This window comes from Dissoconium aciculare, assembly GCF_010015565.1.
Source record: "Dissoconium aciculare CBS 342.82 unplaced genomic scaffold K489scaffold_2, whole genome shotgun sequence".
In the NCBI taxonomy this organism is placed as follows: domain Eukaryota; kingdom Fungi; phylum Ascomycota; class Dothideomycetes; order Mycosphaerellales; family Dissoconiaceae; genus Dissoconium; species Dissoconium aciculare.
Genome location: NW_022984952.1, coordinates 249,234 through 276,997, shown reverse-complemented (window position 1 = coordinate 276,997; position 27,764 = coordinate 249,234). Strand labels below are relative to the sequence as shown.

Here is a 27,764-nt window from a genome sequence, read left to right as displayed (position 1 = left end):
TCTGACAAGTCGTCACTAATGATTGAGGCCATAATAATGAGTAGAATAGCGTTCTTTTTCGCGTGTCTCTAGAGTAACTCGGAGGTCAGCTGTGAGGTGACGTCGGGGTTACTAGCTTTTGATTGGCTGTCTGGACGCCGGCAGTATCCGCAGGGGAAAATAAGGGTTTGGGTTGCAGCTGGAGGGTCACGCTGAGACCCTAATCTATACGGATGAGTGACTCTCGCCATAGTGTACGCGACATGTATTATCTAGATCTATGCCAAGACCTATGTCAAGCAAGTCAAGCAAGTCTCAATCTACGGCTTGACTTGATTACTCATAAAAACCTGGCCGACTTGACTTGGTGACTAACCGCATTTGGATCAAGTCAAGCAAGTCAAGCAAGCCGGACTTGCTTGTGGCCGCCTCTGCTGATCCACCCAGAGTCAATGCAACTTGATACTCCAGAAGGCCTCTTGGAACACTGTCCAAGGTAGAAGTAGAAGTCTCGATCATTTTCACCGCCGAATATGACATCAAGAATAGCGATCTGACCGTTGACGGAAGACGAGGCCAGGTGCTGCCAGAGCGTTCGATCCACCTTTCGTGCTGTTAGATAATTGGACAACCTAGAAGCTCGACGTACTCACACTGTTCGCATTCTCTTGCGGGATCCTCAGCAGAGCGCTCTTGAGATCCACGCCCTGGGCTATTAGTCGTTGAATCGTTATGAGCTGGGCGCCGACGATTTGCGTTGACTCGAAAGACTGCTTCAGCTGTAAGCGTCTCCCAACAAGACGAGAGGGTAGATTATAGGAAGAAGGGTAACGGGCGTGGTAAACATACCGCTCCACGGATCGATATTGGGACATTCATTTTCTTCTTCGTTCGATCCGATCTGGATGGTCGCTCCAGTATGACTGTTTCCCCAAGATTGGTAAATCGGTGTATTGCTGACGATTACTGAGAGTTTCTGTTGTATATATAACGTGCGGATGGAAGGGCACCAGTCTCTCGTTCGCGACGCGCGTTGACTCGGATTGGGCAAAGCACGTGCGTCCATGAGGGAGGGGGAGACAGTCGCAACAATTGGAACTATCTGGTACAAACTCCCCTCTACGTGTCGATCATGATTCATGGGTAGGAAATGGCTAGCTCCAAAAGGTATAAATCCCCCCCCAAGTGGAAGAAACACAAGGTCGAGTAATTTTCTCATCATGGCCAACAATCTTGACTTCAGCTCTACTGCATCCCAGGCTCCGAGCCTCGGAGTCTTTGATACGAAATCTCCACGTACGAGTCAATTGCCCTATGCATCAGACTTGACGGAGGTATCATTCCCTGCTCATTGCCATTCTACTCTTCTTTTCCCGCCGAACGGCCAATTTCTCTCTCCAGCAGGCTGGTCAGCTCAACATTTACCTCCGTTCAACACTACTTCGTTCTGGGCTCCAGAGAGAGGACGACCCGTCGGTGCTGAGTGCCCGTCGGGTGAACTGTACCATTCAAGGTCCGACATATCGTACGGCAGTGCCATCTCACCTCATCTTTTTGCGCACGACCAACAGAGTGAAGCGATGAACCCGAGGAAACGGAAACGATCATCTCCGTCCAAAAGCTCGAATATCCGAACCCGTACTAGTCAAGTACGTAAACGGGGTCCCAGCATAACAGAGCTCTTGCTAATACCCAATGCAGGCTTGTACGCACTGTCGAGCGAGGAAAGTAAAATGCAGTGGCACACCATGCACCAGGTGCTCGGAATCCAACCTCGAATGCAAAAGTTCCATTGATGTCGAACACGGAAGGAGATTGCTCAGGAAATTGTCGAATGACTTGCAGGCTATCGGAAAAAGTTTAGGACGCTTGGATGAGTTACTGTTCCTACTCCAAAAGATGTGAACTGAAAGAGCTTTTGGGTGCCTTTACTGCTTTTTGTTCTTCGGGTCCTTGACTTCGATGAGTGTGTCAAAAGGGAACAGGGTCACGACTTTGGCGGAACTCGTTATTATACAAGATTCGCGAGGAGGGAGCGGAGACACCGGGAAGACTTCAATTGTAATGCTTTCAGCAGCTTGAAATTCAGCGCTTCCATCCCTCTGATCAGTATCAATGACCGCCGTGGCTGTTCGTAACATATGCATCACCGTTCCAATTCTGTAGGTTCGATGTCGTGCTTGGACCATTTGAAGTTGTAACTTGATACAACGACAATCTTGAGGGTTGTGTTGGCAGACTCGACAATCACTCTCTTGCTATTATTAGCGCTCTGGCGCTCCGTCGTATTGTCCTTGGGCTCATAGCCTCATCTTGCAGGCCGGGTCAGATGTTCTGGTGCGGAGACTGCAATTGTTCAGCTCGACGCAGAAATCGGTTCGCGGTATTTGCTGTTTCATACCATTGCCCTTGGTTTCACAATTTTCAGGTATGACTGTTGCGTTACGAGCATCGTGTAAGCGAGCGCTCTAACACGTTAGTAATCGCGAGATCAACCTGATCGGCAGGTCTCGCCTCAATACACAGATTCCTTTGGCAGGCATGGTCATGTTTGAGAAATCCATTGGCACCAGGACTTGTTGTTCGAGGTTACGCATCGAACCGGCCGCGATGGATCTCTTGCCGTTCGCTAACCCAAGATCCAGCTTCAGAAGGAGACTGCGACATGTCTGCGATGGATATGTTGAGCCCTTCTGATGTGATCTCGTCACTGGACATCAATTCCATCGATTCCATCTCAAAGTTGTTCGCCGGGAGCAAATCCTCACCCATCGGACTTGCGGCGGCTGTGCTCAGGCGTGTAGCTAGTAATATTCCGTCCATTGATGGCGGCATCGGGGGCTTTGAGGCGCGCCGTGTCTCATGAGAGGTTGAAGTAAAAGCAATCGTTGAGACGTTGCCAGCGTTGTGGCTCCGGTCCGCTGCCGATGTAAACGAGTTGTCATTGATTCGCGACACATCACGGATCAGCGAAGGAGGCGACAATACCCCCGAGATTGGATCGATAGTAAAGAAGATATCGTGTGAAGCCTGCCCGACGGTGTTTGCTGTGTCTGGAGCCATTATTTCTGGTTGAAATGCCCCTGATTCCCGCGGTTCATTAGTCACGAGTATCTTGACCCGAAAGAGCTCTGGCAACGAACTTTGAGCCGTTGTGATGCTGTTGAGATGCATGCGTGCCATTGCAAGGATTGCCATTGCCAGTCTGGTTGGTAATAGCGTCGAGTCGAAAGTGATTGAATATAGTAAATGTGGTAACGTTGCACCGTTGTACAGGATGAAAGTCGGTTTAAATGTCGATCTGAACGATTGTGCCGCAGCGGGATGACTGAAATCTTCCCTCGCATTTTATATTTATAGCAGAGATCATTGAGCGATACTACAGCTGTGCGAAAAGCAGCATGTGCTTCGAATTGACAGCGTCGCGCAGCAAGTTATTTTTGTCATCAACTCGTTGGGCTTTGTGGTCCAATCGATCTTTGTAAAGAATGTCAACAGCGATTAACAGCGGGAGGAGAGCCCAGGTACGACGAGTGTTATGAGTTTGCGCACAGTTCGCACCTGCCTCTGAACGATGAGATGGACTGGAAATTTGGTTCAAATGTACCTTGTCAGAGCTTGTAAACCAAAAGAGGTGTGTTCATCAATGAGAGTCTCCGTCTGTGCGAAGCTCAGGACTTGGTAATGTTGATGCTGTAGGCGAAGGGCGCGGATGACCTATGCACATGCGATCCATCCTCCATGACCGCCCTCGTCGCGTCTCATGCGATCGTGACGCGTTACCTTGACTAAATTTAGTACGGAGGTAACTGTTGCTTTGTAAGCGAAGACCAGTAGTAGGTATCGTGATTCCTGAAAAACAAGCATCATCGTGATAGGGAATATCACTCTAGTTCGCAGAGCTACAGGGGCAATGCCTTGAATCAGAGCCTCCCTGGGTTCGAAGCACTGTGTCGCGGATTGTTCAGTAGGTGGAAGTCACAATCATTCGCATTCCAGAGACGTATTCTCGACGCATTCCCCCGGAGAGACACTACCGAGTGCGAGAAGCTTGTTAATTGGCAATTTCAGCTTGGCAATATTCTCTTCCATATACCCGCTAGCGATGACTTACAGCTAGTTACATAAGTGTGGAACTCGAGGAACATGTAGACAGAAAGCCCAGGAGAGCCGATCAAGTGGAATGCGTGAGATGGTCGGCTACGCTCCACGTCCTCGACTTTGTTGCAGTAGCACGATTTTAAAGAAATCGTTCAACATACTCGAGTATTTTGCTGCCTTTGTAAGAGTGCGTGCAAAGTTGCATCTTCTGGACAACTCAGTGGGATGTCTGGCCATCACTGGGCTCGTCGAAGCGTCGATGCAGCTATACATGCGTCCGGGTCATGCCGTTCGTTTTTGAGCCGTATAAAATGTAGCAATTGACGGTGCCTTCAGCGCGCGGCGGCGACACGTTTGAGATGAGGTTGCAGTCGCCTCTGGACAGTTCCCAGGTCCCAACTACTTTGGGACGCCGAAGGTTGTTTGCCATGCGAGCTTTTTGGCTGCTGCGAGTTCTGTTGCACAAAATCAGTGGTTAAGAGCAGCTTGACCGGCTACAATTCGGATTGGTGTGCCTGACTTGCAATTCGACAGTCTTCTCGATGTGCACATGCCGCCGGGCCCCCTCTTTGAGAGACCATGGATGCAGTCGTAGGCTCCTTCGTTGCCCCCATGGTCTCACCTCGCTTGATAAAAATGTATCCATCGCCCTGCTCTGCAGGACTCTCCGACGCCAGGTCCAAAGCATGAGCGCTAATGCAGCGAATCCACGACGGGTATCGGCTTCGGCCAATTGGGTAGTCGTTGCAAGCCGTGTAACACGCTGCGACGGGAGCAGGGTGAGGCGGTCCTCCGACCGGGACAAGTCTGTTTGTGAGGCTGGCGCCAGTGTTGTTGCAACGGCTCATCTTTGAATCATTAGCTACCCACAGCATGAATGTCGGAGTTGATCCCCCAATTTCGTAGAAAGGGGGTGGCAAGTTGAATCGAACGCCGCCTCCATGGATATGACGTACGATGTGCCGAACATTTGGGGATCAATGCTGGACTCTGGCAGTCGTGCGACTACATCTTCACTGAGGGCGAGCGCTCCATTTGAAGTCATCGGGTCTCGATTTGTTAGCAATATGGAAGAACTCTTTAGCCGAAGTGATTGAGTTCTAGGATCGTACGCCTAGTGGCTCCAAGCAAAGGCGGGAGTGCTGCTCACCGGCACGCATGTACTCGGTACGTGCGAATACTGTGCCCCAGCTGTGCTGTGCGGCGCGCTCAAGCACCGTGTGCCCAGCGTGCCGCATTTGACACCTACAGACCTGCCCAAGGTGGCAGATGTAAACTCCCAGAGCGACCTGCGAAGATCCTCAAGGCCTAGTCTCTACATCAAAATACCCATCATGATAAATGTACATTACATATGTGTTAAATGAGCGAGGGGTGCCGCCGCTGCCGTGGCACGCCTGGGTGAAACGCTACCCGTGCGCAGTGTGCATACATGTACATACATACATACTTACCTCAGATACCTCTATGACCCTGGATATGTAATGACAACGGGAGTGCCACCAAGGCTGCTGTACTGTAGGTACTGTATGTACAGTATGTACCAAATTAGGCACCGAGTAGGCAGGGTGGCACGAAGCCCCAGGCGCATCCACTTGAATATACATCCCTCACGATGGGAAAGCAGATGCTACAGACACCTAGCACGCTCGGCGTACAGCAATTTGTAAACACAAAGCGGTTCGGTCCCTAGACGCGCGAAAGAAGAGACCCAACACCGTGAACTCGTTGCTCGAAACCCACAACTTGAAATTGATACAAAACTTGAACCTCCCGAGGTCTTTTCCAGGATTTCGACTCTTGGCCAGCGGGCTGCATGCACTTCGCCACCAGGAGGACGGTGTGTGGGCGTTTGTGCAAATTTCGGATTCAAGGACTTCCGAGATTGCAAAATCCAAGGCTGCCTAAAATGAAAAAGAGTGTGAGGACAAAAGACTCTGCGGCCAAAAGAGTGCGTCGACCGTGAATCGAACACGGGGCCCATCGATCCTGGTTGTACGAACGCTTCTCTCAGAATGCGATACATGCTTCCCAATTAGGCAATTCGTACGCTGGCAACGATGGATTTTACCTTCGAACCACCACATTGGGCAATTTTGGTGACATGATGCGATTTTGTTCTGGATATATCGCTTCACAAACTACCTCTTCGACAACACTCTCAAAGGGTCGGATTGCTACTTGCGCCTGACATCTTCTTCCCAGAGAGCAAGTAGATTGCTGCATACATTTTCAACAAGAGCCTAGGGGTATCATGTGTTCCGAAACCCGAAACGGCGGGAGATTGACTCTCACCATCGAATCTTTCGAGTGGTGTAAAGGCTCCGTTGCCCATGTGTATTTTAGGGTTCGCGGTTAACGGCAGTCTATCATTACATATTTCCCAGATCCACTCTCATCGATCTCAGCCTCGTCTTGATCGAATCGGACCTCAAATCTTCATCGTTCTGCTGCTTGACCCGAGTAATCTCGCCTTTCTACCGTTCCATCATCGCTGATATACAGTTTTCAAATTACGATTACCACAAATCGTATCTCTACACACACGAGAACGAGGACAACGAAAGAGTTAACGACTTGGGATGAAAAACATGTCATATAATTCCCCCTAGGTTATCCATTTCTCATTCAGTCGTTCTCTTGAAAGAAAGAATCGAGAAATCCGGACCGATTTGCCCTGATCGAGAACCACCTCGACCTGCATAGCAATCTTAATGGACGATGACCAGGAAGGATGCGAGGAGGAAGAGATTCTCAAGTCCTTAGTCTCAGCTCCAAATCCAAACCCATCATACCACCTCTGGATATGACTCTTGTCGCAGGAGAGCAGCGTCTGACAGATTCACTGGGCGGTTTTGGCATAGAGGGAGGGTTGGCGGAATTTCCTCGGCGTTGATGGCGGGGAGGGTTTCTGTGAAGATTTTGATGATGATGATGACGATCATAATGATGGCCCTTCTGACTTCGTCAATATCTCGGAACTACCGTAAGTTTCTCTACATTCAAGTTTGTGATCTCCGAAACGAGCTGGGCCGATGTCTGCCAGTTCATGTTCAGGATGTGCTCTGTGGCACAGTCGACTGCGAATGCGATGCTAACACGCGACTTATGTCCTCGCGAGAAGTCACCACAATCCCGTATCTCGACGGCGCGCAATGCTACCCCAGGCGGTACGAACGACCTCTGAAAACGCGGGGCCGACCAAGTAATCGCGTCACATGAAAACTTAGCCACTCTTAGCGCTGCGATTTGAACGCAATTCCTAGGATTGATCCGCCGAACCGAGCTCCAGGCAGTACGTGAAGTAAGATAAGCTCAAGACGTGTCAAGTTTAGCCCACGAAATCGAGGAATGCCTTTCATTACTTGATCTACGTGGTGCGCGAGAAACACATGTCAACGCTGGTACGTGAGCCTCGCACAGGAAACTCCGCTGACAAGAGACACTATACTCGCGTCGACACGAGCAACACCGCCGGACTCGACAGCGGTCTCGAGGTCAGTACCGCGAAGTCATTTCCGTCCTACCCCAGTGACAAATGTTACAGATCTATTGTCAGTACTGTTGCTGCTCTTCTGAAATTCTAACATTCTTATCTAGTCGCTGTGCGACCGAAAGTCTCATGTAATCCGCAAAAGGCAAATGTATTCATATGATTGACAGTTCTATCGATAGTAGCGAAGATAGATACCGCTGAATGGTACATTTGCGTCATCGGGAACCATTTCAAGCCGGCCAAGTCCCTGACATGACCTTTTAGTTCCAGCAGTACTGTAAATTGAAGATAAGTGTCAGCTTTGCACGACTTCTTTGCGGTCGAAGAAGAGAGTCGAGAACTTACAGCGCCTGGGCCGCCAAGGTCCTTGCAGCATTGTACGAAAGCTCCCGAGTCCAGGCAGTTGGTACCGCTGGCGGAGCACTGGTGGTTGGGTCCTGGGTAGTAAGAGCCGCCAATGCCTGCTGGACCACCGCATTGAAGCTTGCCGCAGCAAGTTTCGGTGGCGTCATTGTACTGGGGTCCAGTACCGCTTGGGTCCTCTAGAACATGTGTTAGATTGAGAAGGGCAAGTGTAGGTCAATGAATGGACAAGGCGTACGGCACTTGCAGTTCTGTCCTGCCATGGCGCTTCTGTTGGCGAAATTAGCTGTGTTCTCTCCAATATAATAAAGTAGCGAAACAATGTCACGTACCCTGCAAGGAGGAGGACCATGCCGCTGAGAATAGTGCTGAAGGAAGGCATTGTGATCAATGAGGCGATGTTTGTAGTTGGTAGAGAATAATTGTTCTTGTAATTGTTCGAGTGTTTGTGCTGCTGATGATTTCTATCTGCTGGGGCGACATGGTCCTCTTATATGCCTTTTTCGACTCACGAACAGCGTCGATAGAGCATTCAAAAATTTCAGCCCAGTTTCAGCTCAGTCACCTCTGCCATCGTATTCACGACATGATCATCACTGCAATCATCTCAGCTGGGAATCCTTCGTTTGTGGACTCAGCCCTGGTAGTGTCGTCGCGGATAATTCTTCCAACCTAGGTAGAGTGTTTGAGACATCAAAAGCCCTAACTTAGGGGTGGTCCGCGTTCTTGACCAATAGTAGGCCTATGTACGTCATTAGGGCTTACTGTCTGTCGGCAAATTCTACGGCTGAAAGCTCGTGGTGAATTTAGCGTTCCTCAATATATTCAGTAGCCTTTTTTGATCGACAGGGTTACCCAAAATGTACAAACACGCCGGCTGAACCATGATTATTGGTCGAGCCTGCTATGGTCGTGTATCATACCCTGATCCTTACAGCATTTGACGCTGATTTCTATTCGACAATCGTACACAAGTCTTAGCTTTGATCCGTCGGCGACATCCTCTGCTATACATGGATTAAAGAGCGTAGCTCCTCACGTTTCGAAGAACGCGGAGATAGACCTCTGAACAGCAAGCTACTCCCAGGTTTCGAAGCACTGTAGAGTGTGAGCGTTAACGGCGAGCTTCCTTAGACAGCAATACAAGATGGGGGTCTTGTGCCCAGAGACAGGCGAATCAAGATTTCGGGCGAAAGGGACAAATCCAGTCTCTAAAGTGCTACACGTGTGCTGGCAAACTTACGAGGCATTGCGAAACTTGGCGCCCGTCATAGTGCCGGGATGAATCCTGGCTTTTACATAATGAGGATGGATAGTCCCACATGGAGCAAACTCCGTGTCCTCTGCCGTCGCTCTGCGACAGACCTGCAGGGCCTTGATGGAAAGCGGTATTGATATTCAGAGCTACTCGGACAGGATGTGAGTAAAGATGTTGATCTGATTTAGTAAATAGCCATCTATGTCGAGTTTGCAACGCAGCAAAGGCCGTCTAATGCGTCATGCTCATCGTATTGCAATTCAAATTAGAAGGTCGTGAAGCAAATGGAGGTAGTGAGTGGTCGATTCGAAAACGTGTTAAATACGCATTGTTCTTTGCGACTAGCCCTATGAGGGAAAAAGTATCTCTGGCCAACCACTAGCAGGCTTGAATAATCTTCTGCACACATGGTGTCGAGAGAGAACTGCTTGTACTTAGCCTGTCATAGCTAGTAGATGTTAGAGGACCAGTCAAAAATAGGAGCATCATCAAAGCGCAGAAGCGGAACGCGCACGTGCGGTGTTCTTTTCCAAACATCTTTAATGCCTTTCGGATAGCCATCAAAGAAGAAACTCATGTAGCACTGCCGCCCAACCAAATAGTATCACCCTTAGAAATGCTTCGTTCTCGCCATTTTTATTTGCTGCAAAATTGCGGTACCCGCACACGGTACCCAGTGGATGAATCTTGCTACTGTAGGTAGTAAGAATATAAGAAGGGGCGGTCATACTATCCACGTCCTCCCATTCATCCTGCTATCAAAAGATTCCGTTTAGCTATGGCCGCCGCGTCCTTGATATGATTCTTACCAGGATTAAAGAGCAGGAGTTCCTCTGCGTTAACTTTGGTCTCTGTAGCCACCTGGGACATCTTCCAGATATGCGACAGCTCTTGGGACAGTTTTCCTGCTGCTGTAAACTATTAGACAATGGCCAACTACGAGTTGCCCACCAATCTGATCTTATCCGAGCTCCAGGGCATTCTTGCTGGTGCTCCAATCACATTTCAGCCGTCCAATCCATCTTTGTCAAACTATATCAGGCTTGCTTCCGAACTCCAGGAACCTGCAACGTCCAACATCGGTAAATGCATAGCTATGAGGGATCCGGAATACTGGATTCGGACCGGGGAAACTTTCGTAATTGTTGCGTGTATTTTTCGGGAGGACGAACTTCCCCAGAACCGTGTCAAGGATAGAATTCGTGTAGTCGAAATGATGACCCATGCAGCGTCGATATTGTTCTTTCTCACCGTTGCGTCACTTCGGGCGTCTGATCGACTGGTACTTCGGCCCCACGCCCGTGCTGGAACGTGTCGGGCTCGATCCGCTCGGCATTGCGCGAGACTTACTGAGAAGCTTCCTGGCCCGGTCTCTTCTCAAATAAGATGAGCGTGGCAGCGCCCTTTAGATACGAACCGCCCCGAATCTGCCAAATGATGACGACATTAGCGAGTGTCTTGATGCGAAGTTAAGCCAACAAGAAGATAACATCTTTCTACTTCAATAGAGATATCGCGACCGCGACGGAGTCCTGGATTCTGAGATGCTACGTGGCGGCGTCAAAAATAACAGAATTACAAGTCACCCGGCATCTCGAAGGAGAGATCGGCACGTTCGTTGGGTGAAGGCCTTCCGCCACACTATAAGTGAGCAATATTCAAACACGCATCGGCTCGCGAATGCTTGCCCCCATAATCCCTGGCAGAGGAGCCACGAAGTGTAGCGTATGCTGGTGAAACAAAACCTTGTTCGACAGAAGTAGTCGAGGAAAGAATTTCTATCCTTGGAAATCGAAGATGGCAGTAGCAGTAGAGGGATGTGTAATTGCAGGGGTGGCTAAAGAAGATGCTTGATACAATCCGCATTGAGATTCAACATCCTTCCCAGATCTAGATGCTTCTCCGCCTCTCCAATTTTCCTCCTGGTAATTTACTGATCTAGCAGTTGTTGCTCTCGCAGGAGCTGCCGATGAAACGGAAAGACTGGGCACCGGGGGAGGTGGTGAGGTCGTAGCAAGACGGGCCAGCGCATGAGAGACCGAAGTCGGTACCACAGTTCAAGATGTTGTCGACACAGCTAACGGGTCATGTCAGCGAACTCGGTTCTATATATTTGCTTCAATCTCCGGCTGGGGCTGGGACTTACTAGTTCTGGCAAGGGCAGTTGGGGGAAGGCGAGAAGACCAAGGAAACCTGTGCGAGGTTGAGGTCCTGTGAGAAAATGTCAGCACACCGTAGTGTCATGCGTCTCGGTAGACAACAGCTTGGATTGGCCTGTTCTTACGTGGAACTTGATGGATTGACGGCCGTTCTCGTTCAAGCAGCCGGGGTTGTCGACGGAGACGCTCTCACCGCAACCATCATTGCAAGCGTTGTCGTTACTAGAAAGGGCGGGGAACGTCAGCTTGGTTCCGGTGGGTTCTTTCAATTGTGACTGATGTACGAACCAGAACTGAGCGTAGGTGGTGGCCTGGGCAACGCCGAAGAAGGCGGCAATGACACCGATGACAATAGTGGTCCTCATTCTGTAGATTGTTGTGTCAGTGGATGGTCGACCAAATTATCGAGCGGGTAAGAAGTCTTACTTGAAAGGTAAAGTGGGAGAGGTTGATAAAGAGGACTTGTTGTTTTGTTGTTGAGAAGATTGGATGATGTGTTGCTGATAATTTCTACAGACTAGATACTGCCGGGACTTATATATCTTGTGAACCAGTCGGAGTCCTATCAGATGAGGCCATTGTGGTCCATCTGACTGTCCTTTTGCGTCATACTCAGGTACGATCAATAGTCTACATTGCCTGCAGGAATCTCCGCTACGTTTCGCTCCCCGGAACTGAAAGTGTAATGCGATCAGACGTGGTATCTTTCCTGCGGGGGACATGTCCTCCCAGAGGTTTGAACTAATTTGGTTCTCCAGGTGATTGCCCTACGTGTAACCGAGAAAGATTAGCGTCTGCGTACCCAATGGCGAATATAGAGCATAGCCGAAGATCATGATGATTTCTGCAGAGCATGGCACGGGCAAGCGTGTACTGTAGTTGGCCGAAGGAGCCGTCATTGTCGATCATCGGGTCTTAACAAGAGTTTCTGTTACGACATTGGTAAATACAAGCAAAAGGAAATGAGCCGCGCGCAGTTCTCTGCTTCGTTTCAATCATCACCACGTGCGCAGCTACCGCTGAGTGAGCCAATGCCACACAGTTTGCTGCGTGCACACCTCCGTCGAGCCGATCGTTATGCGAGAAGGACATGGAGCCTGCCCCGCTTTAAATTGAGAATTCGGGGTAGTGACATGCGAGAAGGACAGGATATGTGTCCTACCATCGCGAATTTCGAGAAGGACAGTACGCGTGTGCTACCATGCCGGAGAGCGTGAAAAGACTAATGCCATCAAGCTTCATTTTAGCTTCCATGCATGACAGTGTGGCTTTTGGTAGCGCACCTATCCTTCAACGTCCGGTTGGGTTCGATTCGCACGTTTTGTCCCTCCTGCTCGACCACAAACCTCTCAGCCGGTCGAAGGACTGGACAATGACACTGCGGGACGGCATTGTTTCCGGAGGCCTTGTTGCTGTCCTGCCCACGTCCTTCCAATCGATCGAGGAATTGCCCAATGGCTTCATACGTATCGCAGGACTTTGCCAATCTCCGAGCTGAAATCCGGAGGACAGGCACGTGATGGTCACGTGATAAGCGCAGAAACAACTGTCAGCATGACGCCATTATGGCCTCTCGATATTGGCTTCGTTCTTGCCGAGGCAGTGACTTTTCGGGATGATTCAGCATTACTCTCTCAAGTCAACACGTCCCTCTCAAAACATCATTCGATACCTGGAGTTTGAACACAATATTCTTGAGATTGCACAGAAACGTCTCAAGTGAGCAACCGATCCTCTTGAATAGCTCGTCGTGGAGCGCCTCCGAAGTCCATTTAGGGCTGCGCTGGAGCGCGTTTGTTGTGTGCGACACGTTGCCGCCTCATCAGTCTTCGAACAACAGACTATGGTGAGACCGCACTTGAAATGCCCAGTTCCATATCACGGACATGTCGCGTGATAACTTGGAACAAGGTATAACATTACTGCATGACAGGATTGCTTTTTTAAAGGTTCAAGATGGCGTTTCTGGTACATAAGCCGCCCCTTGGACGCCTGGATCCTGGCTGGGCTTCAATGTTTGATCCAACTTAAGGATCCATTTCGAGACATCTCGAAACGTCGGTTCTTGACATGTCATGGCATCTGGCGGTATGCGATCCTCCGGGCTGATTCATGCTCCAAAGGCGGCTCCGATAAGCTTACACTATGTTTCATTTGAAGATCAAATGCTACACATGGGAGGCCTTGCCTACGGACGTGCCCCAAAAAAGAAACGAGCTCTCGAGGGAAACACACTTTGCTCTCGACTGAAATGAGATATAAGTTAGAGCTCGAAATCAACTCTCGCAGAGCAATTCCGAACTACTAAGATCACCCGCAACACCCTGGCTTTCAAAATGCGCATCAGCCAAGTATGCCCACTCGCACTGCTCTGCACAGCGCCGTGGACCTTTGCCAGCCCAACAACTTCCAAGCGCAATCCAGACGCTCCTCGTTGCGTAACAGCCCAGACAGCCAGTCACCAATGTCTCCTTGACGCCATCGTCGCCGGCGGCGACGGACTAGCGCTACAAGTCTGGGAGAACGGCAAGGCCCTCAAATGTAGGACCAAAGACCATCTCTGGGCCTCTCAGAAGTCCGTCTGGCACTTCACATGCGACGGTGGTGCCAAAGCCGAGGTCTCAAATAACGGCGGCCATCTTGTCTTCACCAGTGGGAACGGCTGGTCGGCGGATCTCCCGCGCACCAATGGTGGCGCTGGCCGAAGTGGTCGACAGGAGTACGGTGTGACCGCGAGGCATCCGTATTATGGTTATGACTTCGAACATATCTTTGCGACGGATGCGCTTAGCAACCCACGGACCAGCTTGGTGGAGGGCGCCTCATTGAGCTGATAACGAGTCAAAGCGCGACTACGTCAACTATAGCGTTAAGTGTGGCTCTGCGAGCTGAGAATCCGAGACTCAGCTAGGATTGTCGAGCGTTTCGTCGCGGCTTCAGCCCGTATGCCTCTCGTGGCAATAAGTTCTGTATGCCTGCCTGAGGCACAAATTGACGATGATGCAATTAACAACATCGCCCTATCGTAACCTTCGGGGGACCATTCCCCGAAAGGCCGCTCTGCGCCCCGCCTACTCCCGGAAGGACAGCGTAGGGACCGGTCGCAAACACCAATACGCAGTCGTGGCAGTACAGCAATAAGAGAAATCCAGGCATGGGAAAATCGGACATGATCAATTCCGAATATGAAAGGCATGCAGGCATCAACCTTGGGACCCTTAAGCGAATTCTCTATAGCAGTTGAATAGATATATGTTGAGAAGGAAAGCACAGCACTCATTGTACATCTTACAACATCTGCAATTCTCGATTATCAATTGCGCCCATCTCTTTCCCACCATGCCTACTTACGCTGTATTTGGCGCTACAGGAAACGTCGGCACTGCCCTGATGAAAGTGCTCCTTGATTCGTCAGACAATCACATTCACGCGTATTGTCGATCACGCGACAAGCTAGAAAAACTCGTGCCTGAAGTTTCATCAAGTCGAAATGTCCAGACATTCGAAGGCAGCGCTGACGACATCGATCTGTTGGCAAGCTGTCTCCGCGGCACGAAAGCTGCTTTCCTAGCTCTCGCCCCACCGGGCAACCAACCGGGCGGAACACTTGTATATGACTTCTCGACCAAGATCATCGCAGCATTGAAGCAGCTTCGCACTCAGCAGGTGGCTCTACCAAAGCTCATCGTGCTTTCGTCGGCATCAACTGAGCACAGACTCATGGCAGGGACACCGAAATTCCTCCTCGGCATTCTTTATCGAGCGTTCCATCATACCTATGAGGACCTGAAGGCAGCCGAGCAGCTTTTAAAATCAGAGGAATCGCTCGTCAGCGCGACCTTCATCAAACCTGGGGCTTTGACGGACGACAAGCGCAATGGATTCGTACTCAGCTTCACGGAAGCCAAGTCACCACTCTCATTTCTGGACCTTGCTGCAGGAATGGTTGAAGTCGGCCAGGACATCTCGGAAAGATATGATGGAAAGTCGGTCGCAGTCAATGCAACAGGCTCAGTTCGATTTCCAAGAGAGGCGCCCTCACTACTCCTAAGGGGCTTGATTGTATATTTCGTTCCCTTTATGTATCGTTTCATCGGATGAATCGAAATCTAGGCTCTTTGTAACGTACTCCCCAGCGTAATATTGCTCATTGATACCCAGATCTATGGGTCATGACAGACTGTACAGTACACTGCTGTGGTGAATGCTAATTCATTCAAGTTTCTACCGCCATAATGGAGCTAGTAGATCATTACGCGACGTCATTTCTGCTCCAATGATATTATCCGATCCCATCTAGCGCTACCTCTGCCCTACTCTGTCTACTTTTGACTTTAATCCACCGGGGCGGTCAGGCTCAATCTCCTCGATCGCGCACTTGGACTGACCAAAGAAGAGTAAAGAATAGGACACTATCTTGCTCTCGGAGGCGCTCAAGAAACATATCGGCTTTCCCATCACCTCCGCTCCTGGCTTTCTCTGCTACTGTCTATGCGCGCGCTTGGTAGATGGACCGAAACATGGATGGTCAGAATTGACCGCGGCAACGTCGACAATTTAATGCAGACCGGTCCTGATCTCACCGGACGAGCGTTCAATTCGGCTGACGTTGAAGCCGGAAGAGTCGCTGCGATAGTTGCTCCGATAATCAAGCTCCGCATCGAATTGACCGGCCTGACTCGGCGACTTACAAGATCTAGCAGGACAAACGACCCCAATGGCGCGCACCCCGCTGGCTTATTGCCAAAGGGAGCAGCACGCCTGCAGTCAGCTTCCAGGCTAGTCCGACGGATCAAGCAGGGAGACGTTACCTCGAGACGAAAATGGCTTCAAATTCCAAAGGGAACAATGTATCTTTAGCCCTCATTCCGTTCATTGTTGGTCAGCATATGTTACGCTTTTGCATCAGCGAACCCTTGTAGATGCCACACCTTTCCATCAACCACGCACCTAGGTCATGGACGCTTCGATTGTCGCCAGGTGGGCTCGTTCTATAAGAGACCGACAATTACCTCTAAAGATTACGATGAATTCCAAATATCAACCTACCATCGCTCTGTCCTCACTATAGACGTTAACAAAATCGACCATGTGTGTTCGCATGTCCATTCAGAGTCTGATAGCCAGTCTGGTTCTGTTCTCGAATACTGCGGTAGCTGCTGGTAGAACCTCTTCCATTCCAACCGCAATTCACGTCAACCGAATCAATTCTAGCTGGATATGACTCACAGAAGCATGCATCAAACCGTCCAACCGAGACCACCACCAACCACATCCCTTCCATGAGCACAATCACCGACTACGAAAGTGTCTCTTTCCGTGTCGTCACCGCCACAGAAGCCTCCGACGTACCCATAGCCACCCACGGCGCCGCCTATGATTCCTCCAACCAACTCTCCCACGTCTCCGACAACACCATCGATCCGAACTTTGCCTATCGCTACTCGATCATTCCCTCCTTCCTTTTCACACCCTACTTCAACTATGTCAAAGCCATTGAGTAGGGCTCCAGCCGCGCTGAGTTCTTCTTCGACGTGAAAACAGAGAACTTTCTGACCTTCTCCCTGTCGGCCGATGACAAGGATGTCAACGCCTCGTGGTCATTCAATGCTAGTGTGCTGCCATTCTATGTCCTGCCCGCAGACAACAGTACCCAGATTTACACTACTATGAATGCCTATCGCAGTTCATTTGAACATTCTGGGACAGCCTGATTTTATGCCGCCTCGGACGCAGGACGAGACGGCAGCACGAAATAGGAAATTCTGAATGCGGAACGGCCTTGATTTTGGCACCTCTCTGATCTCGAATCTAGTTCGTGTCGTCGGTACCTCAGACCAACTAGCTTGCTTCATATACATCGCAACCGGTGTGTGGAGCGGATAACAAATTCGCGTGGGACTATCGCTCGTCATCTCTGAAGTGTAAACTTTCTTCCCATTACGGGAGCCATTAACCTGACAAACTCTTCTACATGTTGGTATGCTGTAGTGTGTCGAGTGAAACAAAAGCTGTCGCTTCCAAGTGTTTTGAATTTTGTATCACAATTCCCTGGCAGGCGCGTTGTGGCCTCAGGCATTAAGATACGACTCATCTTGACTCATGCTTTCTGTATAGTATCCGCGGCAATCGCTGGTAAAAGTCACTACATTCTTTATTCCTCATGTATGAAAGTTGCTTGCATGCGCATTGAAATCTGCGGCGGCATAACGGCAGAAGTACAGGGACTGTTCGTGATACAGATTTATCAACAACGACATTAGCCGTACACGAAGCCGCATTGGTTAACGACTTCTCCAGCTAAGCGCGGTATCCAACTTTGTCTGATTAACGAATTCAGCTTCGAATATGAGCGCCGTCAATTTAGGGGCTCCACTGGAGACCTGCACACTTGAGGATGGACGTACTCTAGCCTTTGGCAGATACGGCGCTCTGACGAATAATGCGGGCGTACCGTTCTTTTACTTCAATGGAACTCCGAGTAGTCGTCGCGAAGCTATTATGCTGAGCGAGACTGCTTGCAAGCTTGGTATAACTTTGATCGGTGTGGACCGTCCCGGCCTAGGCCATTCAAGCTTCCAAGAGCATCGTAGGCTTCTTGACTGGCCCAGAGACATCCATGCTCTAGCCGACCATCTCGATATTCACAAGTTCGCAGTCCTGGGCGTATCCGGTGGTGGACCACACGTGCTGGCATGCTTGCATGAGATCAGCTCCGATCGCCTCGTAGCGGCCACGACTGTTTCGGGTATGTGGCCTATGAAGTTTGGTGCTGCTGGCATGATGCTACCGACGTGGTTAACATTCAAGATGGCTGCTTGGTCTCCCTGGGTGGCTGAGCTCGCTTTGGAAACCTTCTTAGGCAAAGCGGCTCGATCATCAGACCGTGAAGCATTGAAGGAGAAAATGCGCGCAAATCTCGGATCGCTTCCGACGCCCCCAATCGACAAGGAATGCGTGGAAGAATTCCTGGAGAATGACGTTCTAACCGAAACCATGATAGGTGGGATACAGGACGCCTTTCGACTTTCCAGCCGGGGTGCCGTACGGGACTTTCACATTATGGGGACGGAGTGGGAGTTTGATGTGGCAAACGTAGACGCTCGTCGTGTTACAGTCTGGCACGGTGACCTCGATGCGAATATTCCCATGAGTATGGTCAATCGAGCGACGAAACTCATGCCTGGAACCAAGGTCAATATTTTTGAGGGCCACGGGCATCTTTCGCTTGTTTTACGACATCAAGAAGACATACTCAAAGAACTTCTGGCACGAACTCAAGCGGAAGACGTCGACGATTGATGGATACGTATGATTTACGCATCCGGCCCTGATTTTTTATGTACATGATGTATATTAGCCCATCTCAACTCTCACATTGATCCATGCAGCAGGAATACTATGGTACGATCGAAGCATTTCCTCTCTACCTCTCCGCATCGCTTAGGTTTGGACCTTCTAGCTATCTTCGTGTCTATACCTCCTGAGATATCACTATAACATCCTGCTTCTGTCCTGCAAATCTTCAGCACCTCGTGAATAGCTGGATGTCCAACCCATGACCGTCTAATAGACCATCCGCGAGTTGTCCTTGTCACTTGTCCTCGCTGGTAATCTGCAGCCTGGTCGGGCCTGAATTTGTATTTCCCACCACGCAATCGACATCACTACACGCAGTCACTCCCAACGGCCAAGGAACCCTGTTCTGGTTGTGGAACGTTGCATCACGAATCTTCGGACAGGAAACCACCAAGTTCGACTATCTTCTCGTTTCGTCCACTCCGAAGGCGGTAGAGGCTGTCGATTCAATTACTCAGCTAGTCTATATCAAAGTTTTACTAGTTTTATCGTGTCAAATCACACAAGGAATGTGCAGGTGGACTTGGACATTCGAGGACCCATGATCTATTCATGCGTGTATCTACATGCGCATTGGTGTCGAGGTGTACGACCATCCACATCACCCGGGGTAATGGAGTCATCGCGAACATACAGTAATATCAGGCTCCGAGGCGCATTCGCAAAGACAATTTGTGGTCATGTCTTGATAATGTCACGATGACTCTCCGACACGTCCCGCGTTCTTAGAGGCTCGACTTTTCTGTAGGAAAGGGACGCATGATACTTTGTTGGCTCATCTCCACCACCAGCTTTCCGGCCTCGTTGAAGAGACGTGAGGTGCTATAAGTCCGGCCGCCGCCTCCTGTCACGGTGGAAATCTCGCGCAAGTGCCAATTGTTGAAATCAGGATCATTGTCGAAGAATCGTAAGGCAAAATCAAGGCTACTGCAAGCCTTCACATCGGTGAGAAACAACTTGCTGTGTGTCAGTGGGATGAAGGAGATCGCGCCGTCCATGTGAAAGGCGACTGTGCAAATTTGCTCAGTGTAGCTGCGCGACGGGTGCCGCGACCTCGCCCAATCGAATGAGGCCTTGTCAACGAGTGCGAGATCGTCTTGTGTCGTTGGCGCGTCCTTCAGTAAGCCGTACATATTCTGCGTGGCGAGGCTGTCCGGGACAGCGTGCTGCTCGTAGAAACGCCTGGCAGGCTCGAATGTCTTCTCGAACATGCGTACTGCACCCTTGCTGGAACCGGGCAGTCGGAGCATCTCCTCGGTTGTGCGAGCATGGTCCCAGCTATCTGCCAACGCCTTAGCCCGCGCTGGCGGCGGCACGGAGTAGTTCAGCAGCGATTCTGGCTCGCGGCGGTGAAAGTCAATGTGAGCGCTAAGTACTGCTCGCACCGCTCCATCGTCCATGACCTGACTGACGATGACGGTCCGCGTTGCGAAGCTCCCAGTGTCACGAATTGTCGTGACATTGGCACGGAAGCATCGATCGGCCTTGGCTCCAGACAGAAAATGGCCCAAGGCGGAATATACCCGATGTGTGTCCACGGTCACTGTGGCGGATGCGACATTGAGCGCGAACGCGAGCGCACATCCTCCTATATTGAGATGATGAGCTTTAACTGAAGCTTGCGATTTATACTAATTTACACTCGCCGTAAGCAATGTCGGCGGCATTGCCCATGCGAACGGGATGTTGTCGGGATACGTAGAGATCTGAATCAATTTTGTCGAATGCGACGAGTTCGACCACAGACTGCGCCATATTTGTACCTGCGCCCCCCGTTTGCTCTAGGGAAAGATATCAAGACAAATCGTAGAGATTCTTCGATTAATTGCTGTTCGACGAGCCAGGTTTCCACGTGCCGAGCAGGACCGAGGCATGTGAGAATGCGGCTCGGGCTCGCAATCGTGGGGACCCTAGGTGGCGAACCCGGGCTCCGCTGGTGTGTCGGTAGGGGGCCGCACGCGAAGGTCTATCTTCGATCATCGCCCGGTTCATGGATAAATATGATGAGCCTCATGTCGACGGACATTCGAATCTCGCTGAATTTTCTCTACGCTGTCATAATGCAGCTATATTCGTTACCATCCGCTGAGGCGCTGATTTCCAAAGCAACTTCTCGTGCAGTCCGTGACGTGGGGACGTGAATATTAGCACGTGGCAAGACAGAGACTAGCCCGACTTACGGAACCCGCATCACTTGTCAGCCCTATCGGAAACTGTAGGTGGGTTTGATGAAAGTCACTTCCAGGTCGGAATCCCATAGCTGTTCCACTGGGCAGGCATTGGTCATTTCGACTGCACGGATGCCCTTGAAAAAGCTGCCCGCGGGTGTTTGGAACCCGCTTGAAAGAATGTCGTGATATGCCGCTGTGTCTCTATGCGACGCAGTTCAGTTTTGCACCACTGTGAGGGATTGAGAGACGCACAGCTCTAGACATATCCAACCCTTGTCGATTTTCCAAAATGCCCGGAGAAGCAATACCGTAATCTTCGAAGAATCCGACGATACCCGTTGCCTACCTAGGGTTGCAGAACCCTACTAAGGCCTCTCACCAGTCGAGAATCATGAGGTCTTCTTCAGGCGTTGTGCTCATGTTGCACAGGCTTTTGCTGACCTTTAAAGCGTCATGTACCGCAGAAATTCCTTGAAAGCTTGTTGCGTCCCACTTTTGCGTGAATCCAAATTTTGGGTGCATTCTTATCTTCATATGGAGGTAGTTTCGACGAAATGGGCGATCAACTCTTCCAAGAACTTACCGCCAACATCTCTAGTAGAATTCACAGGGATGTTAACGGGTTTTACGCCAAGTACTTTGAGCGTGCGAATCGAGTATCTGAGTCACGAGAATCGTGGACCTCCTCACCGAAATTCTCAATACGATCTGAAGATGGCCTTCTCATGTGGTTGAACGCGACGCAGGCCGTTCAACACGGACGAATGACGGAGTGGTGTCTAGCGACGCCATCGTTGAGCCCGCCATATTGCCGTCAACACATTCGGCTTGTGCTAGCGAACTATGCCGAGAAGGCACTTGATCCAGCATGGCCACACGTTCAGGCCCTCGGTTATTTCCATGATGCGTCCAACTGTTCTTGGCAGACCATGTTTCTGGACCTTTGTGAACAAGCTCGTCATGTCTTTGTGCATCAGCCAGCTCGTATGTTTCTCCACAGCTTCATTATTAAAGATAACTCTATTGAGCCTTGGATTTTCGACAGAGCGGGGGTCTACAGCGGTGGCTTTCTCAACGCCGACTACGATTTGGAGCGCATCAAGGACTTGTTGGCATCCTACACAGTCATGGATCCTGACGAACTGGGCGTCAGTCCATGGCCCGAGCTATCAAACCTGGGCGTCAAATACATCACGATGAGCAGCGGCGAGCGTTTAGTTCTCGACGAGTCACCTCTTTGCCAAGATTCGGATCTCCTCGGCTCGGGTCTTGTAGTGTACAAAGGCAAGACAGAATCCTCCGACACCTGGGATTGGGCTTGTAAGGTCAAATGGGAACACAAGCGCGTCAACGTTCCGGGAGAGGAAATAACACTGAAACTTGCAACAGACAGGAACGTGTGGGGAGTCACGAAGCTTGTTGATTTTCAGGCGCTCACGTCTATTGCCAGTCTCCGAGAGGGCCTTGGGTTTGACTCGGTGAGGCCTGTCTCATTGTCGAACGGCAGTGACGATGCAGCGATGAAATTTGAATTGCAAAACATGACGCTTTCGTGTTTTGTCACATCCCCACTCGCAACGGAATTAAGCGAGTTCACGAGCGTACGCCAGCTATTGGGAGCCATAGTCGACTCAATCAGAGCCCATGAATCTCTTCACTCGAACAACATACTGCACCAAGACATCTCAGCTGGAAATATCATGATTTCTGGGAGTAGTGCATCGCAATCTGGCAAAGAACCAAGAGGTATACTGATCGACTTCGGCCTCGCAATGGAGCTGGATGATATCTTGCCAGATGGCAGGACCGCTCATGGTAGTCGACTCTTCATGTCAATCGGCGTGATGAACCGCAAACACCACACCTATCGCCACGATCTTGAGTCTTTCTTGTATGTTTTTATCTGGATGGCAGTGCGTGGTAATACTGAGGAGCTACCCGATACGAGCATTCTTCGCAACTGGTCAAAACCCGACTTTGGAGAGCGAATCTCATACAAGACGCAGGACATGAGTAAGCCAGGATTCGAAAAGGTATTGGATGAGTTTTTGCCTCGATTCGAAGGTGTGAAAGAGCTTGCGCGTGAGCTGCGCACGATACTCTTCCGGACAGACGGAGTGGACGAACCGCTGTGGACCGAAACGAACACGGGAGAAGCCGCGACACGAGAGCTTTACGGCGGGATCATTAGTGCCTTCAACAAGGCGATCGCAAAGATACCTGCATCAATTTGAGCTGCAGAGAGAACGGACGCAACTGCGTTCGAGGCCTAGACAGAGATCGAATTTGCACCATGACAGGACGTTCTTGTCGTCGCGTGATGGCGTCTGCTCGTATCACGCTTTTGTTTTCATGGAGGATTCTACCCGTCATTAGTTCACACCGTATTGCAGTCTTGTTGAAACCTGCCCACATACTTTCCAGAGATGTAGGAGGAATTTGCTGCGCAATTTTCCGTCAGGACGGATCCTCAAAGCCAATCAGCCCTGTAGAAATCGGCGGTGCTTTAAACTGATACGGCAAATACTGACTAGCCAGAGCTGTCCGTTAACACCATTCGGAAGGTCCCGTGTGAGATGAAGCATTCTCCGCGGAGAACACCTACCCTCTCTACTGTGCCACACCGTTGGCTGGTCACCTCACAGCGTGCGTGGATTACGTTAAATCAGTACAAAATACCTGAATCCTGACGGCAGCGGCTCCGACGCAGGGCGATATGTCGCGATCGCTGTCACGCATACATCTCTGAACATCGAGCGACGCTCTAACACAAGTCTGCCCTTTCAGCCTCGTTTCATCTCGCCGGAACATCTTCCGCACAGTTTGAGAATATGACGGTCTCGATATTGGCCACTCCTCGCCCTCTCCTACGTTCCATAATTCACTCAAACTACCGGGGGCTTTTAATTTCGACGTTTTCTCCTCATTTCTCCATATTTCTCCTCCGCTTGACTAGATACTAGTCGTAATCTAGAGCGCGCGAAGAATTAGTGTCCGTAGGGCTATCGGCCTCTTTCTTCGTGCTTTCGCCTTGACAAATTCCAGAAGCTTGGTACGCCAGTGGCCGGATCAACGGGAGAGCCAAAAGTAAAGCTAAAAGGAAACGACCTCGGGACTTCCATATTGGATTGACAGAAGAAAGGGTGTCGTCCTCTGGAAACCCGGGAAAATGGTGAGTCGCGAACACCCAACCCAACGAAACACCCTCGCTCCAGTACTGCGGCAGTCCCTGTCTAAAATACATTAACCGGCTCAATCCCTTCATGCGGCGAGTCATTTACGAAGAACTGTAGAGAGCGCCTGGCCAATCACGTGGGTATTTCATACTTTATCTCCTCTTCGATATTATCCCGGTCTTTGATTGGCGACTAAGACATAACAATCGTGCCCGGGTGTCGTGGTGAAGATCTTCATTCAATTCCGAACGTCTTGCGTCACTTTACGCCTCGTCACACGGACACACTCCAGCACACAGACATACGACTTCGCCAACCTAGATGGTACACATCATCCGGAAGAAGAAGTCGCATCATAGGCATCCATGCGGCGGATCTTCAGGAAGAATACCTCCCCGAACTCGTCCTCTTTCTTTTGTCTTCCCTGCTCGATCGTTCACAGGACGAAAGAGTCAATTATTCCTAGGCTCTGCTAGCCAGTTTTCTCCCTGCTGCTGATCATCGTGGTGCTGCTCCTTCCCTTCTATCATCCATTTCTCACAATTCCTCACCGTCGTGGTACCCACCCCAAACTCTACTTCTTCCCCTTCAGCAACAGCAGACTTGCTTCCATCGCCTTCACGAATTACAAATAGATGACGCAATGAGACGACTCTATTTAGTAGACGACGGAATTGACAACGAAGCACGCAAGGCAGAAGGAGCAGGCGAAGAGATTCGAACTCCACTAGCAGCATTGACCACAACTCACTCTTTCAGTGATCGTCGTCGTCATCATCGCGACAAAAATGAGCGACAAGCCTCACAGCCGAGTAGCAAAGATGTCACTTGGTCTCGAACAACAGTACATCTCGAGGAAGCTGAGACTGGACGAATGAGTACCGACTGTGGTAATGAACTGGGGCGCGAAATCCTGGGTTATGCTCTCCCGCCACACTCTAATGTCCTGGATGATCCGCTGTCTGTGATTGCGCTCACAATGTCAGTGGCGGCGAAGCCAATCCGCACGCCAACTCATGATGAGCACGCTACACCTCGCACATCCTCTAGTCGCAGTAAACAGCGGCAGCATCACTATAGTGAGTCTCATCAGCGTCATCAACGTCGACGTTCCTCCTCCTGGGCTGCCGGGGCAACTGCTATCTCTCCCACTGTTGGCAAAGATACTGTCATCGTCAGTGGCGCAGCTCGCTTCGGACTCTCGGAGCTCAACCTCGGACTCGCGCGAGTGGAACGTCTCCCCGATGAACTCAAGACCGGAGACAGCCTGACCTCTGCTACCTCTTCGTCGTCCATCTTTTCCTCAGACTCGTCGGAATACTTTTCCATGACGAGTGATGATTCAAGCTTCGACCACGACGACAGTAGCGATGAAGATGATAAATCTGAACAACAAAGAAAGGTTTTGAGGGACCGAGTAGAGCCCAAAGTTCTTATCTCTTCAATAATCCCTGTTGGTGCCGCTGCTAGTGCCACCACAAGTAATAACAGCACTAGTATCAAAGGACGCCAATCCACCGGCTGCGTCCTCGTCGCTCACCACCTCAACAGCGATGACAGCAGCAGCAAGTCCCACAATGTCGACCACAACAACCTCTCATTACTGTCAAAAGGGAGGTCGAAAGCAACAACCACAGAATCGACGACGACCGCAGCCCCATCAAATCCTGACACAACAGTGATCGACATGCTCACGCTGATCTCTCACCTGAGCGGCGACTTCAGTCAATCTCGCCCCAGTCCTCCCTCCCTCCGCGATAAAATCGATGACGATGAACTGGATGGCCTCCTTGGTTTACAACGTGCAAAATCTCGGCAAAAACGCCACCGATCACGTACAAAGGTCGAGGACGATATGCCATCCAGACCCATCAATGCCACCAGTCGCAAACTTGCCTCGCTCCTCGGTCCTGACTTCCATGCTAGTCCAGCGTCAGCAGCAGCAGCAGCTTCGAGTTCCTCGCCTAGGCTATTCTTGAAGAGATCGCTAGTTTCTTTAAGAGGGGGAGGAAACGGAGCAGCAGAGAGGGCATCAAACTCATCTGTTAATTCGGTGACATCTTCAGCCTCGACAGACTCGAAGCGCACTGCAAACTTGGCATCGAATTCCTCGTCGCGGTCACGGCGAATACAGAGGGAGGTTTCGGTGAGGCAGGGCCCTTCATCTTCGACAGCGGGAAAGCGCAGCGGCCATGGAAACGTCGAGGTTCACATTGGCTACAACGATGCCGGCGAGGACAATGACACTTACGAAAGCGACGGAGAGGACGCCTGCTGTCCGCCAAATATTCCCCTTGCGCCAAATCAAATGCGGCATGATCTTCCTACCCAACTCAGCCATTCGTCGTCATGGTCGTCGTCGTATCAAGCCTTCTCAAAACCATCATCGTATCTACCATCATCATCATCGCCATCATCAACATATTTGTCGTCGGCATCATCACCAGCAATGGCGGCCTTCAAGACGACAGCGTCGAAATCGACGAGGAGGTCACCAAATAAAGATCCGGGTTCACTTGAGCAGTCAGCGCCGAGATGGGGTTCATTATTGAGTGGGACGTCATCTATGTCGTCGTCGAAACAAGCCTTTTTTGTGGACGGCAGTAGTTTGAGGTGAATCGCGACATCCATTCAGCGGGTTATGGCTGGACGAGAGACGGCCTGTACAAGAGATGACAGGCTTTTTCGTTGGTAGCTTGTTTCCTCCCGTTTGGCGATATTCTTGGAGCTTTTTCTTGTTCAAAGTCAACGACACCTTTTGGCTGAACCACATTTCCTTTTTACGATCGCCGGGGTCTTGCTATGGTTCGATTGGATATCTGCAGCTTTGGATGCTACCGATACTTTAAACCGGCACTCCACGGTTATCAAGCTGCTTTAATATTCCAAATTCACTCTAGTCTTGACATCCTCGAATCCGATCCGCTCGTCTAAGTTTAAGTTAGTAAATTGAGCAAGAGCAACACCATCCCTATAGGTGACGGCTCCCATCCTTGTCAGATTAAGTTTTCGTGCACAGGAGCTATCAAGGTGAACTTGCCGTTGCGTGCTTCGGCAACGACTTTTTCTGCTAACTGGACACCTCTCGAGAAGCTACATCGTTAGCAGAAAGTCACATTTCAATAGGAGCCTGTAAGTCGCTATCTAATCCGAAGACCTTTCCACTCTATGATGAACTAAACGTCGTCATAAAGCGAAAGTCTACCTCGGCATGGGCGGTCTCCAGAGGGACGCTCTGTGCTTAGATTGAAGCACAAATGTAGGCTTGTTCCACTTCCACCGGCCCAATCTGCATTGCTCTGCTGCACCATTGCTCGTACGTAGGCGCGTTTCTTACCAGCGGTTGAAGCTATTCACCACAATCAGCTTATCATCGAGGATGTTGAATCTTGGAATTGCCAGGATTATGTAGTGGAGATGTACGAAAGCATTATGGCGAGTGGTATCTCTATCGAGGAGGTAGGAGGCAGGAACATCATGATGGAGAGATTCGGTGCTGTGGGGAGCTTCACGGAGCCCGGAGATGACGATATTGAGGATGAGCACAGCGAACCTCACCGTCGTCCTATCCTGTCCGCAGAGACGATCGAGAATTGTTCTGATGAGAAGTGAGATTGTAGTGGTGCAAAGACATATTTGTTGGTCAATCGTGAGAATCAGTAGGAACGGTCGTTTTCTCAAGCCGTACTTATAATGTTCCTT

At 50.4% G+C, this 27,764-nt stretch overlaps 12 protein-coding genes across 12 annotated transcripts; 7 read left to right on the top strand and 5 right to left on the bottom strand.

Moving 5' to 3' along the window:
- Positions 1 to 1,199: 1,199 nt before the first annotated feature.
- Positions 1,200 to 1,775, top strand: K489DRAFT_367148 (uncharacterized protein; the record flags this gene model as incomplete). Its single annotated transcript, XM_033602835.1, has 1 exon — positions 1,200 to 1,775. One exon carries the CDS (start codon positions 1,200 to 1,202, stop codon positions 1,773 to 1,775), a length of 576 nt encoding a protein of 191 aa, XP_033462904.1.
- Positions 1,776 to 2,568: 793 nt separating this feature from the next.
- K489DRAFT_419156 (uncharacterized protein) lies at positions 2,569 to 3,177 on the bottom strand (the record flags this gene model as incomplete). Its single annotated transcript, XM_033608205.1, has 1 exon — positions 2,569 to 3,177. The coding sequence occupies one exon, from the start codon at positions 3,175 to 3,177 to the stop codon at positions 2,569 to 2,571; it is 609 nt and encodes a 202-aa protein (XP_033462903.1).
- A 4,616-nt stretch (positions 3,178 to 7,793) lies between these two features.
- On the bottom strand, positions 7,794 to 8,537 carry K489DRAFT_331331 (uncharacterized protein). Its single transcript, XM_033602138.1, has 4 exons — positions 8,272 to 8,537; positions 8,178 to 8,209; positions 7,922 to 8,118; positions 7,794 to 7,851 (listed from the first exon to the last, which is right to left on the bottom strand). Exons 1-4 carry the CDS (start codon positions 8,319 to 8,321, stop codon positions 7,837 to 7,839), a joined length of 294 nt encoding a protein of 97 aa, XP_033462902.1. The 5' UTR covers positions 8,322 to 8,537; the 3' UTR covers positions 7,794 to 7,836.
- A 1,588-nt stretch (positions 8,538 to 10,125) lies between these two features.
- Positions 10,126 to 10,587, top strand: K489DRAFT_367145 (uncharacterized protein; the record flags this gene model as incomplete). The annotated part of the gene is made up of 1 exon (XM_033602834.1): positions 10,126 to 10,587. One exon carries the CDS (start codon positions 10,126 to 10,128, stop codon positions 10,585 to 10,587), a length of 462 nt encoding a protein of 153 aa, XP_033462901.1.
- A 548-nt stretch (positions 10,588 to 11,135) lies between these two features.
- K489DRAFT_428323 (uncharacterized protein) lies at positions 11,136 to 11,938 on the bottom strand (the record flags this gene model as incomplete). The annotated part of the gene is made up of 5 exons (XM_033608333.1): positions 11,783 to 11,938; positions 11,645 to 11,722; positions 11,482 to 11,578; positions 11,344 to 11,408; positions 11,136 to 11,274 (listed from the first exon to the last, which is right to left on the bottom strand). The coding sequence occupies exons 2-5, from the start codon at positions 11,719 to 11,721 to the stop codon at positions 11,136 to 11,138; spliced, it is 378 nt and encodes a 125-aa protein (XP_033462900.1). The 5' UTR covers position 11,722; positions 11,783 to 11,938.
- Positions 11,939 to 13,692: 1,754 nt separating this feature from the next.
- Positions 13,693 to 14,190, top strand: K489DRAFT_406676 (uncharacterized protein; the record flags this gene model as incomplete). The annotated part of the gene is made up of 1 exon (XM_033607281.1): positions 13,693 to 14,190. The coding sequence occupies one exon, from the start codon at positions 13,693 to 13,695 to the stop codon at positions 14,188 to 14,190; it is 498 nt and encodes a 165-aa protein (XP_033462899.1).
- A 505-nt stretch (positions 14,191 to 14,695) lies between these two features.
- Positions 14,696 to 16,860, top strand: K489DRAFT_406675 (uncharacterized protein; the record flags this gene model as incomplete). The annotated part of the gene is made up of 2 exons (XM_033607280.1): positions 14,696 to 15,370; positions 16,588 to 16,860. 2 exons carry the CDS (start codon positions 14,696 to 14,698, stop codon positions 16,858 to 16,860), a joined length of 948 nt encoding a protein of 315 aa, XP_033462898.1.
- A 634-nt stretch (positions 16,861 to 17,494) lies between these two features.
- K489DRAFT_376258 (alpha/beta-hydrolase) lies at positions 17,495 to 18,874 on the top strand. Its single transcript, XM_033603877.1, has one exon. The coding sequence runs from the start codon at positions 17,705 to 17,707 to the stop codon at positions 18,656 to 18,658; it is 954 nt and encodes a 317-aa protein (XP_033462897.1). The 5' UTR covers positions 17,495 to 17,704; the 3' UTR covers positions 18,659 to 18,874.
- Positions 18,875 to 19,440: 566 nt separating this feature from the next.
- Positions 19,441 to 20,644, bottom strand: K489DRAFT_428319 (Thioesterase/thiol ester dehydrase-isomerase; the record flags this gene model as incomplete). Its single annotated transcript, XM_033608332.1, has 2 exons — positions 20,356 to 20,644; positions 19,441 to 20,258 (listed from the first exon to the last, which is right to left on the bottom strand). The coding sequence occupies exons 1-2, from the start codon at positions 20,468 to 20,470 to the stop codon at positions 19,441 to 19,443; spliced, it is 933 nt and encodes a 310-aa protein (XP_033462896.1). The 5' UTR covers positions 20,471 to 20,644.
- Positions 20,645 to 21,409: 765 nt separating this feature from the next.
- K489DRAFT_376256 (uncharacterized protein) lies at positions 21,410 to 23,297 on the top strand. The gene has a single exon (XM_033603876.1). It carries the CDS (start codon positions 21,441 to 21,443, stop codon positions 23,118 to 23,120), a length of 1,680 nt encoding a protein of 559 aa, XP_033462895.1. The 5' UTR covers positions 21,410 to 21,440; the 3' UTR covers positions 23,121 to 23,297.
- A 548-nt stretch (positions 23,298 to 23,845) lies between these two features.
- K489DRAFT_367138 (uncharacterized protein) lies at positions 23,846 to 24,163 on the bottom strand (the record flags this gene model as incomplete). Its single annotated transcript, XM_033602833.1, has 1 exon — positions 23,846 to 24,163. The coding sequence occupies one exon, from the start codon at positions 24,161 to 24,163 to the stop codon at positions 23,846 to 23,848; it is 318 nt and encodes a 105-aa protein (XP_033462894.1).
- Positions 24,164 to 24,705: 542 nt separating this feature from the next.
- On the top strand, positions 24,706 to 26,679 carry K489DRAFT_367137 (uncharacterized protein; the record flags this gene model as incomplete). Its single annotated transcript, XM_033602832.1, has 1 exon — positions 24,706 to 26,679. One exon carries the CDS (start codon positions 24,706 to 24,708, stop codon positions 26,677 to 26,679), a length of 1,974 nt encoding a protein of 657 aa, XP_033462893.1.
- Between the last annotated feature and the right edge of the window lie 1,085 nt (positions 26,680 to 27,764).